Source organism: Cricetulus griseus (genome assembly GCF_003668045.3).
Source record: "Cricetulus griseus strain 17A/GY chromosome 1 unlocalized genomic scaffold, alternate assembly CriGri-PICRH-1.0 chr1_0, whole genome shotgun sequence".
Lineage (NCBI taxonomy): Eukaryota > Metazoa > Chordata > Mammalia > Rodentia > Cricetidae > Cricetulus > Cricetulus griseus.
Window position 1 is genome coordinate 129,681,952 of NW_023276806.1, and position 21,426 is coordinate 129,703,377.

General features: G+C 44.7%; 1 protein-coding gene across 5 annotated transcripts in view; it reads left to right on the plus strand.

The window, feature by feature from the left end:
* Nucleotides 1-94: 94 nt before the first annotated feature.
* Rbms2 (RNA binding motif single stranded interacting protein 2) overlaps nucleotides 95-21,426 on the plus strand; it is a 55,886-nt gene continuing 34,554 nt past the window's right edge. For 2 of the 5 annotated variants that reach the window (XM_027392730.2, XM_027392735.2), the window contains exon 1: nucleotides 14,474-14,689. In XM_027392730.2, coding sequence (XP_027248531.1) covers nucleotides 14,624-14,689 — 66 coding nt within the window. In that variant the 5' untranslated portion in view covers nucleotides 14,474-14,623. Of the gene's footprint in view, nucleotides 332-11,536; nucleotides 11,595-14,473; nucleotides 14,690-21,426 lie in introns of those variants that run through there. The other 3 variants (XM_027392732.2, XM_027392731.2, XM_035450630.1) reach the window with 3 other exon arrangements.

Genomic DNA, 21,426 nt, shown 5'->3' on the forward strand with positions numbered 1-21,426 from the left:
GGCTCGCGCCCAATCATCGAGGAAGAAGAACCTCGGGAGGCGGGGAGAGGCAGGTGCCAGCGCCCGCGGACTCCCCGGCACGTCACTGCGGTGCTGGGGAGAGAACCCCCGGCTCTGCGCAGTCGGAGTTCGAGGAGACGCGGCAGGCCTGGGGACGATGGAATTCTCTTGGTGCAGATGAAAATGCTACTCGAGAGAGAGAAAAGGATGAGCGTGAGCTGCGGGATGCAGGAGCCCCCTAGTGACGGGGCGGCGCGCAGGGGCCGGTACGCCCTAACAGGCTGTGCGAGCTGCGGCCTCAGAGCACCCCAGGCACGGACGCGCGCTGGCGGTGAGTGGAGAGCGCACCCGTCCAGAGACAGCCGCGCTTCGGGGCGAGTCGTTACGTTGCTAGGTTCCTAGCGTTGTCCCCTACAGTTTATTTGGTGGCTGCGGAGGACTTCTCTTTCTGTAAAGTACATGCGTTAAAATGAGCCAGCGAACACGAAGACCTTTTTTTTGTTATTGTTGTGTTAGAGAGGGAAGGTCTTGTGATGGAGCCCGTGTTGCCTCAGCACTCAGTTTGTAGCCAGGGTTAGTCTCGAACTCCTGGTAAACCTTATGTCTCTGATCTTCTCAAGTGCTGGGATTACAGGTGTGTGCAACACACACACACACACACACACCACACACACACACACACACACAGAGAGAGAGAGAGAGAGAGAGAGAGAGAGAGAGAGAGAGAGAGAGAGAGAACACAAAACATTATGTAAGTGCTCCCCCAATTTTATCTTTTCACTTTTGAGACTGGTCCTCTCCATGTAGCCCTGGCTGTCCTGTCTCTAGGTAGACCAGGCTGGTCTCAAATTCAGATTCACCACCCTTAGCCGCCACAGTTCTGGGATTAAAGGTGCACACCACCATGCCTGGCCCAATTTTGTCTGTTTTGATCACCTACCCCTCTCGTTCTTTTCGATGGGGAAAAATACACAGAAATCTTTAAGAATAAGGGTGTGCTGGTCAGAATTCCTGTAGTCCCAACACATGAGGCAGGCGGGTCCAGAAGTAGTTCAAGGCCGTCTTCTGCAACCTAAGGGGCCCAAGGCCAGTGTGGACTGTCTGAGAAGTGGCCACACCACCTCACAGCACTTTTGTTTAGTAGGAGTTATATTAAGTGTGAATTATTGAGTGTGTATAGTGCGTCACTCAGTTTCTGTCTCATCAGCAGTGACCTATGGAGCAGGTATTAGGCCGATTTTGAAGAGAGGAAATTCAGAACAGAGAAGTCTCGGTGGGTAAAGGCCCTGTTGCTAAGTCTGACTACTGCCTGCCTTCAACCCCTGGAACCCACATAGGCACTCATGTGCCGCCCCCAGATAAATATTTTTAAAAAACAGTTTTTTAAAAACATTTATTTATTATTCCCGGTGGTGGTGGCCCACACCTTTAATCCCAGCACTTGGGAGGCAAAGGCAGGCGGATCTCTGTGAGTTCGAAACCGGCCTGGTCTACAAGAGCTAGTTCCAGGACAACAGCCTCCAAAGCCACAGAGAAACCCTGTCTCGAAAAACCATATATATATATATATATATATATATATAATATATATATATATATATCAGTGTTCTTCCTGCATGTATCCCTGCAGGCCAGAAGAGGGTACTGATCTCACTGATCTCTTTACAGATGGTTGTGAGCCACCATGTGGTTGCTGGGAATTGAACTCAGGACCTCTAGAAGAGCAACCAGTGCTCTTAACCTCTGAGCTATCTTTCCAGCCCTTAATAGCCTTTTTAATGAAAAGAAAGTTGAGGCTGCTTGCATAAGATAACCCAGAGCATAAATTAGACACAAATCTAGAATTAGAAGCCTTTTCTTCCAAAATTGACAACTAAATTAACCCAGGAGAAAACTACCTCTCTCCCGAAAAAGGTTATTTTATGCTATGAGATAGTACTGGGTGTTGCCTCTTGAGTTGCCCGGGCTACATTACAAAACTCATAATTTTCATTTTTGAATTTAAGTGACCATGATACTGACCAGGAGTGGTAGTTTGCACTCCCAACATCTGAGAAGTTTAGATGGGAGGGTCAGGAGGGCAAACTCGGTTAAGCTATGTGAGGAGAACTTGCCACAAACAAAATGTAATTGTGGGAAAATAAATATCAAACCATGCTTGCGTGTATGATAGAACTGTGGCTCTTTTTACTGTTTGGAGTGGGTATTTTATTTGAAATCAGGAGGACTTCTTTCTGTTTGTTTTTCCTTCTGTTAGCTACTCCCTGTATGACTTACTGGCTCGCCTATCCAGGGAACTTCCTCTAGTTCAGGGACTACTGCTGGCTACGCTACTCCTGACGTGGCCTGAAAGTAAACTTCTTACTTTTTGCTTTTCAGATAGTGTGTCCTAGAGTGCTTTTGAACATGCTGTCCATGGATGATTTGAATCTCTGATCATTCAACTCTTGAGGGCAGAGATCCTAGGCCCACAGTCACCTTGCCCAGTGTATTTCAGGCTAGGGACTAAATCAAAGGATTTCTGCATGATAGGCAAATTGTGCCCGATAGGCAAACACTCTACCAGTTGAGCATCCAAATCCATGTTTTTTGAGATGGAGACTAATTATATTGCTGGGCTCAAATTTAACTCCTCCTGCCTTAGTCTCCTGAGTAGCTGAGATTACACACATCTGTAACACCATGCCTGTATTTAAGAGCTGTACTACTCAGTATAAGCTCAACATTAGTGTGAGCGTGTGTGTGTGTGTGTGTGTGTGTGTGTGTGTGTGTGTGTGTGTGTGGTGTGGTATCTGTGCTTGTGCTTGTTTATGCACACATGAAGAACAGAGGGTGACATCAGGTGTCTTTCTCAGTGGGTCTTCATCTTGTTTGTTTGTTTTTTTTTTAATTTTTTTCTTTTTTTTGAGAAAGGGTCTCACTGTGTAGCCCAAGTGCTGGTGCTAACGTTGCGCACACGCCACCGTGCCTGCATTTTCTCCTTTATTTTTATAGTGTTTTACTTGCATGTTTGTGTATGTACAACATAGTATAGTACCTGGTGCCAGTGGAGACCAGAGAGATAACCCTGGAACAAGAGTTACAAATGATTGTGAGCTGCCTCATGGATGCTGCGAACTGACCTTGAGTCCTCTCCAAGAGCAGCAAGTGGGTTTTTGTTTGTTTGTTTTGGTTTTTCGAGACAGGGTTTTTCTGTGACTTTGGAAGCTGTCCTGGAACTTGCTCTGTAGACCAGGCTGGTCTTGAACCACCTGCCTCTGCCTCCCTAGTGCTGGGATTAAGCAAGTGTTCTTAACTGCTGAGCCATCTCTCGGATCCCCTCCTTATTTTTTGAGTGAGGGTCTCTCATGAACCCAGACATAGCAGATTCAGCTAGACCTTGGATGGCCAGCAATAACTACCCCCCACCACCACTGAAGTTACAGATTCCCAGCTTTTTATATGTGGGTGCTGGGGATCTGAACTCATGTCCTTATGCTCACATAGCCGTACTTGACGAACTGAACTGTCTCCCCACCCCTTCACTGGGGTTTTTTAAGCATGCAGCAGGCTAATCTTATGCTCATTTCATGGGAAAAAGATCTGTCCACAGATCTGTTCAAGAGACAAATGCCATAGGTTAGGTAATTCTAGTTTTTACCCAGAAGCCATCTGCTTTCTTGATATCCCTGCTTATCTGAATTAACTTTTTAATATCACCAGTAATGAGTTTCTGCCTTATTGCATTTTTGCCTTACACGGGGGCTGATTGGGCAAAGACCTACCTGTAGAGCTCGCCCCAAGTGCACTTTGATTTTTTGAGATAAAGACTGAAGGATGAACGATTCAAGGCCAGCCTCTACTACATAGTGACACCCCACCCCACCCCCCACCCCGCCAGTGCTCGCTTCAAAACACAAAACATCAGAACAAACAGCTGAAAGCTGACGTTGGGGTGATAGAGACAGCGCTGTGGGTAAAACATTATCCAAATCTGAATCTGGAAGCCCGGGTTTGGTCCCTGGGACCCAAGTCAAGTTGAAAGTAGAGAAATGACTCCACGAAGTAGTCCTCCGACTTACACATGGACGTGTCCCGCCCCAATAATAAAAACAAGATCGTCATCTCCCCTCCAGCTTCAGGCCTTCCTTGGCTCATTTCCTAAAGGAAGCAGGACCCGCTTTGTCCAGCAGGTGGCAGTGTTTCTCCTAGTATTCTCTTTCTCGTTGGAGACGCTCTACAAAGAATGAAAATTATATTCTGTCAGCAAGCATTCTTGAATATAAATTATATTTGGATAGTGTCCTGTTGGTTTTGTTTTTTGTTTGTTTGTTTTTCGTTATTTGGAGAAAGGGAACCTCACTTGAGAAAACGCCTCAATCAGAATGGCCTGTAGTCAAGTCTGTAGAGCATTTTCTTAATGATTGATGTGGGAGGGCCCAGCACATGGTGGTTGGAGCCACCCCTGGGCAGGTGGTCCTGAGTTGTATAAGAAAGCAGGCTGAGCAAGCCAGTAAGCAGCATTTCTCGTGGTTCTTGCTTGAGTTCCTGCCCTGATTTCCCTTCATATTGGACTGGTATAAGGGTAATAAGGTGAAATAAACTCTCTCCCATCGTTGCTTTAGGTTATGGTGTTTTGCTACAGCAATGGAAAGTCAAGACAGGTAGTAAAGATTTGAAGATTAGCCTCAAGGTAGTGGCTCACGCCTTTAATCCTAGGACTTCAGAGGCAGAGGCAGGCAGATCTCTGAGTTCTAGGCCAGCCTGGTCTACAGAGTGAGTTCCAGGACAGCCAGCACTACACAGAGAAACCCTGTCTCGAAAGACAAAATAAAGAGAACAAACAAACTATAGAGTTCTTACTTCGTGGGTATTCACAATGTGGGCATCTGGGAGCAAGATATGAGGGTGGGGGCTGCACTGTATCTCAGGGTTAGCCCACTTGTCTGGAATGCAAGAAGCCCTGGATTTGCTTTTCAGAACTGGGCGGGGGAAAGATAGTTGAACTGGGTGTGGAGTGTGTGGTGGCTTATCTTGCTAGTCAATTTGACACACCTGGGAAGAGAACAATTGGAGAGTGGCCTCCGTTAGATTGTCTTATGAGCATGTCTTTGGGGGCATTTTCTTGATTGCTAATCGATATAGGAGAACCCATGACACTGGGCAGCAAGTGAGCCCATGCGGTATCAAAAAGGTAAAGCCAACAGGAACAAGTCAGTAAGCAGTGTTTCATGGTCTCTGCTTCAGTTTCTTCTTTGTATTCCTTAGTGAGGGATTATGACATGGAAGAGTATTCGGCTGTTTTTGTGTGTCACCTCAACACAAGCTGGAATCAGAGAAGGAGCCTCAGCTGAGGAAATGCCTCCATGAGATCCAGCTGTAAGGCATTTTCTTAATTAGTGATCAATGCAGGAGGGCCCAGCCCATGGTGGGTGGTGCCATCCCAGGCTGCTGGCCCTGGGTTCTATAAGAAAGCTGGTTAAGCAAGGCAGTAAGCAGCACCCCTCCATGGCCTCCATCAACTCCGGCCTCTGGGTTCCTGCCCTGTTTGAGTTTCTGTTCTGACTTCCTTCAGTGGTGAACAGCAATGTGGAAATATAAGCCAAAAAAAAAGCCCTTTCCTCCTCAACTTGCTTTTTGTTGATGATCTTTCCTTGTGGCAATTGAAACCCTAACTAAGACAAAGTAAGCCTAATAAACCCTTTGCTCCCCCTAAGTTGCTGTGTCTATCCCATAAAATTTCAGTACTGAGGAGGTCAAGCTGAGAAACTGAGTCCTATCCCAGCCTGAATATGTAGTGAGACCTTGTCTCAAAATAAATAAATAAATGAATGAATAAAAACAAACTTTAACCTAAAAGAGGTGAAAATGAACCTCTTACAAATCTAGCAAAAATATTCCAGTGAGTGGATGTGGTACCTCACCCTGTAAAGCCAGCACAGAGGCAGAATCAGATGTTCAAGCCAATCAAGGCCAGGCAGGACTATGTAAGACCCTATTGGTTTTTGTTTTTGCTTTTGCTTTTGTTTTTTTGTTTTTTGTTTTTCAAGTCAGGGTTTCTCTGTTTAGCCCTGGCTGTCCTGGACTCTATAGACCAGACTGGCCTCGAACTCACAGAGATCCTCCTGCCTCTGCCTCCTGAGTGCTGGTATTAAAGGTGTGTGTCGTCAATGCCTGGCCATAAGAGCCTATCTTTAAAAAAAAAATATTAAAAAGCCAGGTGTGGTGTCATGTGCTCATCATAAGCAAATATGATAGAATCGAGGGTCAGAAATTCTAGATTCCTAGCTGGCATGGATGCATACACCTGTAGTCTCTGTGTTCTGGGGGCTACAGCAGTTTGTTTGTCATGACCCTAGCAATTTTTATTATTATTATTTGACAGTTTTATACAAGGTATTGGTAAGGCTACATCAAATTAATAGATTTATTTATTTATTTTTGCTGTTTGTTTCCAGGCATACTGGGGACTGAACCTGGGGACTGAACCTAGGTCCTGGCATGTGTGAGGCAAATGCTCTACCATTGAACTATGCTCCTGGCCCTCAGTATTTTGGCTCATTGTCATCCTCATGGTCTTACACTTGCTTGTTATATGCTAATGTAACCATATGAAGTTACCAGTATTCAATGATAAAAATATTGAAATTTGATCTATAAATATAGTAGTTTAATCTGGTTGAACCTAGTAGTCGAATTGAGATTGTGACCCCTTCTGGGATCATTGGGGTTACTTGTTTTAGAGATAGCTAGGACTAGGCAAAATTAGCATCTCAGGTGTGAAGAAAATATATGAATGGAACCATGTCTTTAATTCCAGCATTTGAGAAGCAGAGGCGGGCAGCTCTCTGTGAGTCTAAGGCCAGTCTGGTCTACATAGTAAGTTCCAAGCCAGTCAGTGCTATATAGTAAGGCCCTGTCTCAAAAAGCAGGACAGGAGGCACCGGACGGTGGTGGCGCATGCCTTTAATCCCAGCACTCGGGAGGCAGAGGCAGGCGGATCTCTGTGAGTTCGAGACCAGCCTGGTCTACAAGAGCTAGTTCCAGGACAGCCTCCAAAGCCACAGAGAAACCCTGTCTCAAAAAACCAAAAAAAAAAAAAAAAAAAGCAGGACAGGGGAAATGAAGGGGGAGCTGGAGGATGATGGCTCAGTGGGTAAGAGTACTTGCTGCTCTTACAGAGGTCCCAAGTTCAGTTCCCAGCATCTACAAGGTAGCTTTGTAACTCTAGGTCCAATCTCTCTCTCTCTCTTCCTCTTTGTGGCCATGAGGCACACCCATGTTACACTATATATATATATATATATATATATATATATATATATATGCTTAGGCAAACACTTGTCTTCTCTATGGGTCACTTTCCTGTGTTCTTCTCTTTTTTGTTATTTGACACAGTCTTACATAGTCAGGCTACCTTGAAGATGGTGGAGGAAGATGACCTTGAACTCGTGATCCCCCTTCCTCCCCTCTCAAGTGTTGGGAATACACATGGGTGCCACCATAACTGGCTTTACATGGTGCTGAGGATCAAGCCCAGGGCTTCATTCATGACAGGCAAGCGCCTACCTCACCAGTCCTCAGCCTTCCTAGCCTCACTCTGTAGACCAGGCTGGCCTCGAACTCAGATCAGCCTGCCTCTGCCTCCCAAGTGCTGGGATTAAAGGGTGTGCACTACCACTGCCCAGTGAGACTGTTTTGTTTTAAAGGTGTGGTGGAGAGATGATGACTCAGAGGCTAAGAATGCTGGCTATTTTTCCAGAGGACCTGAGTGTGATTTCCAGCGCCCACACAACTGCTTGTAGCTCCAGCTGCAGGAGATCTAGCGCCCTCTTCTGGCTGTGGCAGGCACATGCACACAGTCACAAAAATAAAAAAAGCTGTTTTGTTTTTTGGTTTATTGAGATAGACTCTCACTGTGTAGCCCTGGCAGTCTTGGAACTCACTATGTAGACCAGGCTGGCCTCAAACTCAACAAGGATCTACCTGCCTCTGCCTCCCAAATGCTAGGAGTGTGTGTGCTTCCCCCAGTACACGTTCTAGAGAAACTCCACACTAGTCTATACTGAACCAGGATGTATAAATGTCTCTTTTCCTAAATGATATTACACATAATTTCTACTCCCTTTCCATGAACAGCAAGCAGCTCTTAGCCTGGCCACAGTGGCACTGCCTGTAACCCTACCTCTTGGGGAAGATAATTAGGAGTTTGAGTTGGGAGCCCGACTGAGCAACACAGTGAGATCCCCTCACAAGAAAGAAAGAAACAAACAAAAAAAGAACTCTCGTGCTGCGCTCATGAGAACTAATAATTAGAGATTGACTAAATCTAGAAAAACATGAGAATGAAGATGACGGGGAATGCTGGAGAGTAGGGTTCTCTCTTTCCCGTACTCGAACCCCAGAACCCTGCCGCCTCCCCATCTCCTTCACAAAACTCTGTGCCTCCCTTTAAAAATGTAGGTAGAGGGGGCTGGAGAGATGGCTCAGAGGTTAAGAGCACTGGCTGCTCTTCCAGAGGTCCTGAGTTCAATTCCCAGCTGACGGCCATCTATAATGAGATCCGTTGCCCTCTTCCAGCCTGCAGGCATACATGCAGGCAGAACATTGTATACATAATAAATAAAAAAATCTTAAAAAAAAAAAAGAAAAAGAAAAAAATGTAGGTAGATATACTCCATTGGACTTGGATTTGACACCCAGCACCACAAACAGATGTGTGTGTACTCACTGGAATTGCAGTTTCTAGTTAGTGTTGTTCATGCTCTTTTACCTAATTTATATCAGTTTGTATATCTGCGATGTTTTACTTCTGTGGCCCTAAATTCACTGGACAGACTATAAAAATGCAACAGTATATCCGGGGAGGGGGGAGCGCATGACTTTTATGCATCTCAAGATTTAACTGTTGCCTCTCCTCCATTTCGGAGACAGTCATGTAGCCTAGGATAGCCTCACACTCACCAGGTAGCCAATGACGACCTTGAATTTCCGGTCTTCCTGAGCGCTAGGATTACCAGTGTGTGCCACCATGCCTGGTTTTAAACTGTTTTTATATTTTTTTAAATGTTTTCCTTTTGAAGCTCCAGGACTATTTTATCAGAGTTTGAAAGGAAAACAACATTGGAGCGATCAATGTTGGCAGATGCCCGGAGGAGGAGGTGGATTAAGAGGCAGAAAGAAAGTTAATGCCTTTTGAGTTAGGACCCTAGAAAGCAGGCAGATCTGTCAACAGAGGTCTGCAGGCAGCTGCCCCAGCGAGAGAGACTCTCCTCCTCGCAGAGAAAAAGTGAGAATGTCCAAGTGAGGGAAATGTTGCTTAGGATCTAAGATAGCAACCAAGGAAGAGAGAAAAGAGGAGGGGGAATCATTCTTTTTTTGTTAGCACTCAGAAAAGTGGGTAAGCTTAGCTGTGAAGATGTGCAAACAACTGCCAAACTTACCTGATGTTTTCCTGGTGTGTAGTTGAGCCTCCTTGGTCAACCCCAGAGCAGGCTTTCTAACAGGGTTTCACTATGCAGCCCTAGCTGGCTTGGAATTCCGTATAGATCAGGTATGTCTGGAACTGTGGCAATCCTCTTGAGTGCTAAGAAGACAAGTGTGAACCTCAATTCCCATAGTCCTACAATAGTCTTGGTATTTAAGATACTTTAGATTTCAAGCCTGGTGGTGGTGGTGGTGGTGGTGGTGCTGGTGGTGGTGGTGGTGGTGGTGGTGTGGTGGTGGTGGTGGTGGTGGTGGTGGTGGTGGTGGTGCACACCTTTAATCCCAGCACTTGGGAGGCAGAGACAGGTGGATCTCTGAGTTCGAGGTCAGCTGCCTACTGTACAGAGTGAGTTCCAGGATAGGTTCCCAATATAGAAAGTGAAATCCTGTCTCAAAAAGCCAAAAAGAGAGAAAGAAAGAGATGGTTTAAATTTATCATTATTGAGTGTGTATGTGCACTCGGACAAACATGTACCATGACGTAGGTACAGAAACCAGAGGACACCTCTGGAGAGTTGGTTCTCTCTCTACTGTGGGTTCCGGTTTTGAACTCAGGTTTTCAGGTGTGTGCAGCAGGTATCTTTACCAGCTGAGCCATCTTGCCATCCTGTAGTATAATCTTGACTGTAACTAAGATAGTTTTCAGAAATGTTCTCTTAAGGTCTTCAGTGTTAGTTACATGACACTCACAGAGATACACATTAGGAGACAGTAATCAGTCATAATGGGTCCACAGCTGAGGGATTACTAAGTGTCCAGAACTTCCCTACAAGATGCATAGAAGTTGCTTCATTTAGTTTCACTTACAGTGATAGGAAATAGGTAATTATTTGTTTCATTTTACAAATGAGAAAACATCTGACATACAAGAGACTATTTAAAAAAAAAAAAAGATAAAGATTGGCCAGCAGAGGCTGCATAGTGAAACTTGGCTCAAAATAAAATACAATAATTTTCCTTTTTAAAAATTAGACAGGCAGTGGTAGCTTACACCTTTAATCCCAGCACTTGGGAGCCAGAGGCAGGTGGATCTCTGACTTCAAGGTCAGCCTGTTCTACAGAATGAGTTCCAGGACAGCCAGGACTGTTTCACAGAAAAACTCTGTCTGGAAAAAACAAAAAAGAAAATAATAGAACCCAATTATTATTTTGGGGTTTGGGAGTGGGGTTTCTGTGTATAACAGCCCTGGCTGTCTGCAACTTGTTTTGTAGACCAGGCTGTCTTCAAACTCACAGGTCTGCCCGCCTCTGTGGTTAAAGGTATGCATCACCATGCCTGGCTATTTATTTATTTATTTATTTGTTTATTTATTTATTTATTTGAGCGGAGGTCTCACTATACTGCCTGGCTAGTCTGGAACTGGCCACAGTGTGCTACCACTTAATATCATTTAGGATGACTCTTCTAAAACCACAAGAATGAGTTGGGATATGATGAATGAAAGTTTCTGAGGGTGGAAAAGGAAGTTCTTGAAAAATTCAGCGTCCCTGAGAGATGCTATTATTTACTTATTTACTGTATTGGGCTGCCGTTTCCATTCTCAATTGCAATTCCCACATTGAGGCTGTTCCCACCCTTCCTGTGTCCCTTGAGTTGAGCAGGCACTTCCTGTCCTGTTGTAAATGAAAGTTAGAGTTGGGGGTAGCTGTGCATTTGTGTATTTACTCTGCAGAATGCTGGTACTGTCTGTTCCGCTATCACAGCAAAATAGTGACGGGAAAACCAGAGAGCAGAGCTTCATTGTAGAGTTTGGGTTTAATGTCCATTGTGACAAAGATAGTTAATTTACTTCTGGAGAGTGTGTGCTGGCAGCCAGGAGGCCTGAGGAAGGGCTCTGAAGCCGGTCAGTCTCCTTCCCCACTCTAGTTGGATGGGTAGGCCTCCTTGGAGTCATTGTTAACGTTTATTTTCTTGTTACCACTGCTCCTTCGAGGGGATATTGGAGGTGAGTGTTACCGAGGCAGTGTGAGATTGACTCCTAAATTCTGTTCTTTCTTTCCTAAAAAGTTTCATATTTTCCTCCTTTGTGAAACATGCTTTTTAAAGAGTTGTGGTTCGTTTGTTTGACAGGTCAGAGACATCCTAACTCCGTGAACTTCATTCAGCTCGGCTATCAATTCCACTCCTGGTGAGTTTTCCTACTTGTTTAAGCTTCAGGGGTTTTAAGGGCTAAGAAATAATAGAATAAAGAGTCAAAGAGTTGGACAAGATGGTATAATCTGTGACCTAGCCCTCAGGAAAGCAGGCATGAGGATTAAGAATTCTTTATCTCTGGCTATGTAGAACTCAGTGACAGCTTGGGCTGCTTGAGACCCTGTCTCAAAAGTCTCAAACATGGCTGGAGAGCGGATTCAGTGGTTAAGAGCTAATCCAGAGGACCCAGACTTGATTCCCAGCACCCGCAGGGTGGCTCACAAACATCTGTAGCTCCAGTTCTAGCGAATCTGATGCCCTCTTCTGAACTCTGTAGGCACTAGGAACACATGCCATATATAATACTCATAAATAATTAAATAAAATTAACTTTAAAAAAGAAAGCATCAAGTGTAAGCTGGGAGGGTGGGATTGTGGCTCAGGGGTAGAGTGCTTGGTCATCTAGATCTGCCAAAAGACATGGTCAAAACCAAACCAAACAAGCGCATAAACAAAATGAGGCATGATTGTGTGTGCCAATAATCCCGCACTAAGGTGTCTGGGGAGGAGGAAACTGAGTCTGGGGTCTGTGAGAGCTACAGAGAAAGACCCTGTCTTACATAAATAAGTAAATAAATAATAAAATTAAAGAAGACAGCTTTCACTTGGGCTGAAGACATTGCTTTGTATAGCCTGGTGAGTGGTAGAGGATACTGGAGCCTTTGGTTTTGATCTTTGGTATCACAAAATTAAAAAAAGGGATGGCTCACTGGTTAAGAGCACTGATCATTCTTCCAGAGGTTCTGAGTTCAATTCCCAGCAACCACATGGTGGCTCACAACCATCTGTAATGAGATCTGGTGCCCTCTTCTGGCCTGCAGACATATAGGAAGACAGAACACTCTATACATAATAAATAAATAAATCTTAAAAAAAAAAAAAAAAAGATCAGGAGGGAAGTGGTGGATGCCTTTAATCCCAGCACTCGGGAGGCAGAGACAGGTAGATCTCTGTGAGTTCAAAGCCAGCCTGGTCTCCAGAAAGAGTTCCAGGACAGCTAGGGCTACACTGAGGAACCCTGTTTCCAAAAACAAAACAAAACAAAAAGTTAAATAATAATAAAATAAAAAGGCTTTCACTTGTTCAAAAAAATCACAAAGCACTGAGCTTCATGAAATTGCTCTGATTGATGATTTTTGTTTGTTTGTTGCTTTTTTTCTGGGATTAAAAGTGTGAGCCCCCATGTCTGGCTGAGGATGCCTTCATAAGTATGAACTCCTTGCTGAGAGAATCTGAAATGGGAATGCTGGCATAGCCTGTTGGTATGGCCCAGAAGGAACAGAACAAAGGATCTGAAATTATCTTCCATCATATATTTAATTCATATCTGTTCTTTGGTGTACTCACCTTTGTTCTCTTTTGCTACATTGTGTGTGTGTGTGTGTCTCTGTGTGTGTGTGTGTGTGTGTGTGTGTTGGGGTGTGCATACCACAGCATGTGTGGAGATCAGAGAACAACTTTCAGAGTGGGTTCACCTTTTACTATGTGGGTAAATTGAATCCAGATCTTTGGGCACCTTCACTGTTGAGCCATCATCCAAGAAAAAAAAACAAAAACAAAGTATAGCCTAGGCTGCCCTGCACTTGTGATCCTCCTGCCTCATCTCAGGCTGGCCTCACCCCTTTGGTTACAGCTTTTACACAGTGCATCACCATTCCCAGGCCATGATCTGTCTTTTCCATCAGCATCGTTGCTTTATTTATTTATTTATATATTTACTTATTTATCTGGATCCACTTTTTGGGCTGGAGAGACAGCTCAGCACTTAAGAGCACTGGCTGCTCTTCCAGACGACCATGGTTTAGTTCCCAGCACCCACATGGCAATTCATAGCTGCCTTTAACTCCAGTCCCAGGGGATCTGACACCTTCACACAGACATACATGCAGGCTAAACACCAATGCATACAAAAATTACCTCCCCCCAAATTTTTATCTTTCAAAAAATTGTGTGTGGGGGGGGGGAGCGAGAGAGAATGGGAGAGTAAGTGAGAGAGCACTTGAGGATATTGGTGTCCATGGAAGCTGGAGGCATTAGGGGTGGTTGTAAACCCCTGGTATGGATGAAGGGCATCAGCTGCGGTCCTCTGGAAGAGCAGCCAGTGCTCTTAACCCCTAAGCCCTCTCTCCAGCCTCCATGTTCTTTCTTAGTCCCTTAAAATCACCCTAAATACAAAGTAGTTTGAGCTCTGAGCTCATCCCACACAGTGCATCTCAATATAGTTCTCTTTGAGTGCTCTGGAAGCCAGAGTCAAGGGATTGAAATCTTAAAAATCTTGTGTATCTTTCATTTTGTATGTGCATGTGTGGGCATGCCACACTGGGTGCTTGTGGGGGTCAGAACAGCTTTTGGTACTTGGTCCCCTCCTTCTACCTTGTAGATCTGGGGACCTAACTTAGGCTTGACAACTTTTACCACTAAGCCATCTTGCAGGCCAAGCTTGAAGTCTTGCAGCTGAGATCCGAGGGAAAGAAAGTTCCAAATCAAAACAAAACAACAAGAGCCTTTGTCTTTTCATCGATGATAGGAAAATTGTCTTTTTGTGACAATCAGAGCTTGTTCATGGAGGAATGGAGATCCATTTGAAAAGGATTGGGACCTAAGAAAGATCTCTTCTTTCTAACCCTATGTAAGAGAAATCCAAATAGAACATCCTGGGCATTAGGACCCAGTGGAAATGGCTTGTCTTGACTCTCGGTTAACTTCTGTCAGTGACGTGAGGCAGACCTAGCTCATTCTTCCCCGCAGCCGCCCCCCTCACTCACTTACACTCTCTCTCTCTCTCTCTCTCTCTCTCTCTCTCTCTCTCTCTCTCTCTCTCTCCTTTTCTCCCCTTTCTCCTCCCCCTCCTTTCCCTCCCTTCCTCTCTTCCCTCTTCTTTCCCCCTCCTACCTCCCTCTTCCCTCCCTCCCTTTCCTTCACTCTCTTCTTTCTCTCTCTCAGCTCTCTAACAGTAAAGCAAAAATGCTGTTATCAGTGACTTCCCGGCCTGGGATTTCGACTTTTGGGTATAACAAGAACAACAAGAAGGTAGGAAACCGCTTTTGGGGAATCCAGCTACTTCCTCTCCTAGGGATCCGGGAGTGCCCTTGGTTTAGCTTTCTCCTTTAAGAGGGGAACTAGATTCCTCTCTCCCCTTTCAGAGCCTCTCCTACCACTTCCCTTGCCTTTTTGCACCTGGTTCTGGAGTTAAAGGAATTTAGAGCCAGGGTTTGTGAGGCTGGAGAAAGCTGGGGGAATTAAAAACAATCAACTTTGCAAGTTTGTGTCTTGTGTAATGAAGTTAGTTTGTTTGACTGTCTGCCGCCGTGTGTCATCCCAGACCTTGCCCCTGGGCTTCTCTCCCCTCGAGATTATTTTATCATTTTGGTTAATTGTGTCTACCCCTACCTCCATCCCACTTTCCTTTTTACTCAAACCAGATAGCTGAAATCACAGGCAGCTCATCAAGAATTGAGTGCGTGCTTCTTGACTAGAGACCCTACCCTACTCTACCCTACCCGTCCTGGCAGAGGAATTTGGGGAGATAACATGCCTTGGGATTAAGGCAGAGGGCTCTGTGACTCTTTGGGTCTTGCCTCCTGAGCGGTTGCTTGGAACCCTGCAGATAGCCAGACTTAGCAAGGATCATTATGATTAACCCATGGTTGCCTGAGAAGTTAAGCAATGGTTCAGTGAACTGACAGCCTGGTGAGACAATCTTGCCCTTCTTTGCCACAGAATATCCTTGGCAGTTTCTTGGCATTTTGTGTCTTGCAATGCTGGAGAGGAGACTTTTCACTCACCCTGAGCATAGTTGTCCAGAGATCCATGCTTAGCTTTTCTGGTGGAATGTTGGAGGCAGGCGGGGAAAGACCTCAAGAGACAATTTCGGAGACTCAAACACTAGTGTTCATCAGGACAGTACCCTAGTGGGTCTTAGTTTATGTGGCATTCATTCTGTTTATATGCTTAAGAAATAAAACACTACAGTAGGCAGGCAGTGGTGCAGGCCATTAGTCCTAACACTTAGGAGGGAGAGGCAGCAGGTGGATCTCTGAGTTCTGAGTTCAGGCCAGCCTGGTCTACAGAGTAAGTTCCAGGACAGCTAGGGCTACACAGAAAAACTCTTGTCTCAAAAAAAAAAAAAGAAAGAAGAAAAGAAAACAGAAAGAAACCTGTGCACATATTTTTGATTATATTATATATGTCATATATCAATATGTATAATGTATAGACTGATGTTCTATACAGGGGAGAGGGGAATAGTCAACCTATCTTTAGTCTCCTCAAATCTATATAGTACTATATAAAAGTTTCCTTCTCTTTTTTTGTAAGTTTGGGGCTTTGAGATGTTGCCTCCCTCTTTACCCCAGGTTGGCCTGGAACTTAACTCTCTATCTCAGGCTGGTCTCCAACTCACAGAGATCTGCCTGCCTCTGCCTCCCAAGTGCTGGGAATAAAGGTGTGAACCACCACTGCTGGGCTTGTTCCTGATTCTTTTTTCATTCAAGTTTCTTGGGATACCCATTAAAATAAAACCAAATTAACTTTCTGTTTCAGGGGTTCATGTATTTGAATATATCTAAAATGTCTTGTCTCAGCTCTCCATTCCCTTTGGATAATGAGAGATGTTTAAGTTTAGATTCTGGTTTTTGTTTGTGGGGGAGGACAGAACGTATGGAACGTATGGCCTTGCACATGCGAGACAGGCAACTAAGCAAACCGCCTAATGTTTTAGATTCTTCGAGTATGAGAGTTCGGACAACAAAAGATAGGACTGTGGGCTTAGATTTAACCTCCTATCTCTTCCTGATAACTTGTGAGGTCTGGGTGGAGAGCAGGGGAAGCATCTGCATTGTCACTAATATACTTGTCAAGAAATCTTTGATGGCTGGTGAGATGGCTCTGTAGGTAAAAGTGATTGCCACACAAACCTGATGACCTGATTTCCAGCCCCTGGTCCCATGGTAGAAGGAGAAAATCACTCCCTTCCTGAAATTTGTCATCTGACCTCCACACAGACTATGGCATGTGTGCAAACTCACACACACGTACTAGACATACACTAATGATAATAATAAAAAATAAGTAATTTTAAAAGTTTTTGTGGGTGGGGGGTCTGTCAAGATGACTCAGCTGGCAGAGGTCAAGTCTTATCCCCCAAGCCCACATGGTAGGGGACTCCCACAAGTTGTCCTCTGACTTCTACATACACAAAATAAATAAATGAAAATGTTAAGTGAAGAAAGTCTTTGAAATCTTGCAAGTCAATGTTTTGAAGCATCTGAGGAAGTTATATTTGCATATTGTGGCTGTGCACATGGCTGATTTCATGTGTGTGTGTGTGTGTGTGTGTACATATATTTGTTAATTTGGAGTGAATGAATTGAGACACTGTTGCATTGCTCTTCACCTTGCTGTTGACAGATGAGTTTGATAGTTTGATGCATTTGTTACTTTGTTTCAGGCAAAGAGTTTGTATGTATTTCCTCATGTGTGCTTTTTTGGGGGGTTGCTCTTTTTCTTTCTTACTATGTAACCTTGCTTGGCTTGAAACTTACTATGTTGCCAGGAGGTGGGGCACACACCTTTAACCCCAGCACTCAGGAGGCAGAGGCCGGTGGATCTCTTGTGAGTTCGAGACCAGCGTGGTCTACAAGAGCTAGTTCCAAGACAGCCTAGAAAGCTACAGAGAAACCCTGTCTTGAACCCCACCCCCACCCCTGCCGCCGCCAAAAAAAAAAGAAAGAAACTTATTATGTAGCTGTGTAGACACTAAGCTCCCTCAAACAGATCACCCTCCCCACCTCAGTCTCCAGTCTCCTAGGATTAAAGGCAAGCACCACCATGCACAACAATTTGTGCATTTTTAAAAATGTGTATGGGTGTTTGCCTGCAGGTATGTCTGCATACCACATATGTGCCTGGTGCTTTTGGAGGCTAGAAAGTGTGCCGAATCCCCTGAAACTGGAGTTATAGGCAGCAGTGAGCTACCATGTGCGTGCTGGGAACCCAACCTGGGTCCTTTGTAAGAACAGCCAGAGCTTTTAACTACTGAGCCATCTTTCCCACCCAGTTTGTGCACTTTTTAAACTAAAGTTTAAAAATTTAAGGTTCTTGGGATGGTCATGGTAGATTTCTGTGAATTTGAGGCCAGGCTTGTCTACAAAGAGAGAACTTATCTCAGAGAAACAAACAAGCAACCTTGCCTAGTGAGGCACACTTTTAATTCCAGCAGAGGCAGGAAGACAGATCTGAGTTCAAGTCCAGTTGGTCTGAGATGGGGCCGCTAGGACTACACAGAGAAACCCTGTCTCAGAACAATGAGAGAGAGAGAGAGAGAGAGAGAGAGAGAGAGAGAGAGAGAGATTGATTTGAAAATCTTTGGTTAATTTTTAGTGATAAATATAAAATGTGCCCTTTTAAAAATGAAAAATAGGCCGGGCGTTGGTGGCGCACACCTTTAATCCCAGCACTCGAGAGGTAGAGACAGTCGGATCTCTGTGAGTTCAAGGCCAGCCTGGTCTCCAGAGCGAGTGCCAGGATAGGCACCAAAGCTACACAGAGAAACCCTGTCTCCAAAAACAAAACAAACAAACAAACAAAAAATTAAAAATAGATTTGTAAAATAAAGTCCTGTAATTTCTTACTCAAATCCCACTGCTGGAGAAAAAGACTGACGATAGTTCAGTGTACTTGATCTTCCAGAGTTATTTGTTTGTTTTTTTTTAAGTTCTTCAAGACAGGGTTTTTCTGTGGTTTTGGAGGCTGTCCTGGAACTAGCTCTTGTAGACCAGACTGGTCTCAAACTCACAGAGATCCACCTGCCTCTGCCTCCCGAGGGCTGGGATTAAAGGCGTGCCATCACCACCCAGCCTATAGTTTTAAATTGTTATTTGTGTTCTGGGAACTTAATCTGGGCCCTCGGCATTAGCAGCCAGTGTTCTTAACCACTGAGCTATAACTCCGGCCACTAGTACTGGGGATTTGAACTCAGGTCCTAATATTTGCACAGCAAGCGCTTTTACACCCCCTCCCCCCCCACCCCCCAGCAGCCACCTCTCAGTCTTTATTTTTAATTAGTTACTTTCTTTGTCGTAACTATAGCAGTGTAGTCAAACACAAGGATGAGTATACTGGTGACTTATAATCCCAGTTGCTCAGGAGACTGAGACAAGACTGTAAACTCAAGCCAGTCTTGGTCTCAAAGAAACAAAGGAAATGGAGTGGCATCAGTGGATGTCTCAGGTTAAGAGAGTGTGTACTGCTCCTGCAGGAGACCAGAGTTAGATTACAGTCTCCACCTTACCCATAAATCCAGCTCCACAGGGACTGGGTGCTTCTGGCCTCTGGGCCACCTGCATTCATGAATACACACACACACACACACACACACACACACAAATCATTAAATTTTTTAAAAAAATTATGTCTGCATGGGTATGTGCATGTAAGTACACAGGTGCCTGCAGAGGCCAGGGGTGCCAGATGCCTTAGAGGCAGAGACATACAAGCAGTTGTGAACCATCTGATGTCGGTGCTGTGAGCTGAACTTGGATCCCTGCATGAACAATATGAGCTGTTTTTTGTTTTTAAAAGATTTTATTTATTTATTATGCATACAACATTCTGCTTCCATGTATACCTACACACCAGAAGAGGGTACCAGATCTCATAACGGATGGTTGTGAGCCACCATGTGGTTGCTGGGAATTGAACTCAGGACTTCTGGAAGAGCAGCCAGTGCTCTTAACCTCTGAGCCATCTCTCCAGCCCCCAATATGAGCTCTTAACCACTGAGTCATCTCTGTAGTCCTAAAAGTGGTTTTTGTTTGTTTGTTTTGTGATGGAGCTGTAGCTTTTTGTTAAAACACTTGCTTAGTTTACTCAAGGCTCTTCGTCCACTCCTCAGAACCACAAACAAATAAAAATTTAAAATCAGCTGATAAAGGCAGTCTTTCTTGGGATGTAGTGTTAAATTTCTGTTCATTGGAATTAAAATAGTTACGAAAGGGAAGCAAGCACGTTGGCACATGACATTTGCCTGGAATCCCAGTACTCTGGAAACAGAATGGGAATGACTACATGGAGTTCGAGGTCAGCCTGTTCACAGGGCAAATTCCAGCTGACCCAGAGCAAGACTGCCATAGACAGGGGTGGGGGGAGGGAGGCTGTAAGTAAATTTATAAAGTTACAGAATGGGAAAGTGTGGATTTCAAAGAGTTCTACAAAATAATGTGATCGCTGAAAAAAAGTTCATGAGATAAAAAATAGAAAGGAAGATGATTAGCTTGTAGGTCTCAAAACCGTGCCCTCATGTTTGAAGGAGTTGCCTCAGTGCTGGGATGCAATAGGTAAGGCTGGAAGGAGAAATGCTTGGGAATAAAGGAATTCTGTGCCTGTGAAGAGGCTGACCCCGCCTTCCCTGACATCATCTCCTTGGCATTTGTTATTATAATTTATCTCCTCACAGCAACAACCATTTCCTTTAGAAAAAAAAAAGAACTTTTGGTTTTGTTTCTGCCCACTATGTGTCTGTGTGGTAAATGTGTGGATGTATGTGTGTTCACATATATGTGATGCATGTATACACATGTGTGGAGGCTCAAGCTGAGGTCCAGAATCTTACATCACTCCTCACCTTACCACGGAGGCCAGGTCTGTCCACTGAAGCAGAGCTCAGCATTGCAGCTACTCTGTCTGTCTATCCGGCTTGCTCCAGAGGTCCCATTGCCACCTTTGGAGCCTGGATCACAGGTGGGACACCATGTCCACCGGGGATTTGTGGCATTTGCATGGGTTCTGGAGATGTAATCACCAATCCTCACGATAGATTGCTTGCAAGATTTTTACCTGCTACACCATCTCCCAGCTGTGTGGTGTGTGTGTTTGTGTGTGTGTGTTTATGGTGAATGTATGTATGTATATGTGTGTTCAGGAGTGTAGTGTGTGTGTGTGTGTGTGTGTGTGTGTGAGTGAGTGTATAGTGTGTGTATATACATATGTGTTGTATGTATTCAGGAATGTGGTGTGTGTCTACATATGTGTATGCGTGCATGTGTGTGTGTGTGTGTGTGTGTGTGTGTGTGTGTGTGTGTGTATGCCCGTGTATGTTTGAGTTAGCTCTCTGTAGCTCAGGCTAGCCTTCACTATCTCCTGATACTGATGTTGTAGGTGTGCACCACACTGCCTGGCATGGGATTGCTTTTGATTTGAGATAATTCACCTTCACGGACTTTTCTCACAGGGCATGGTGGCACGCACACACACATGATTGAAGCACTTGAGAGGTAAAGGCAAGACTAGCTTCAACTATGTTCTTAGGTCAAGGCCAGCCTAGGCAACATGAAATGTGTCTAAAATACACAAATCTGCATTCCTGCCCAGCTTGTATCTCAGTCCACACAGATTTTCTTGGTTGGACCTGATTCTGCTATGTGGGAAGGGTCTTCATTCTTCTCTCTGGGCTCCTAAATTTACAGTCATAGCCCCTGGCTATCTACTACCGCCTAATGTGTCTTCCTTTCAAATGAGAAATGATCTGTTGCAGCTGAGGACTGAGACCTCTTTTCTTTCATGGTTTAGCATTTTTTGTGGTTGAGGGCTTGTGCACACCAGGCCGGAGCTCTGTAGAGCTCCATTGAGCTCTTCTCACTCCTCCCATTTTAGTCCTAATCAAACTACTCCTGGAGCCAGGCTGGTGGCGCATGCCTTTAATCCCAGCACTGGGTCTTCCACCTGTGAGCATTTAGAAAACCCAGTCGCCTGAAGCGCCAGGCACTGCT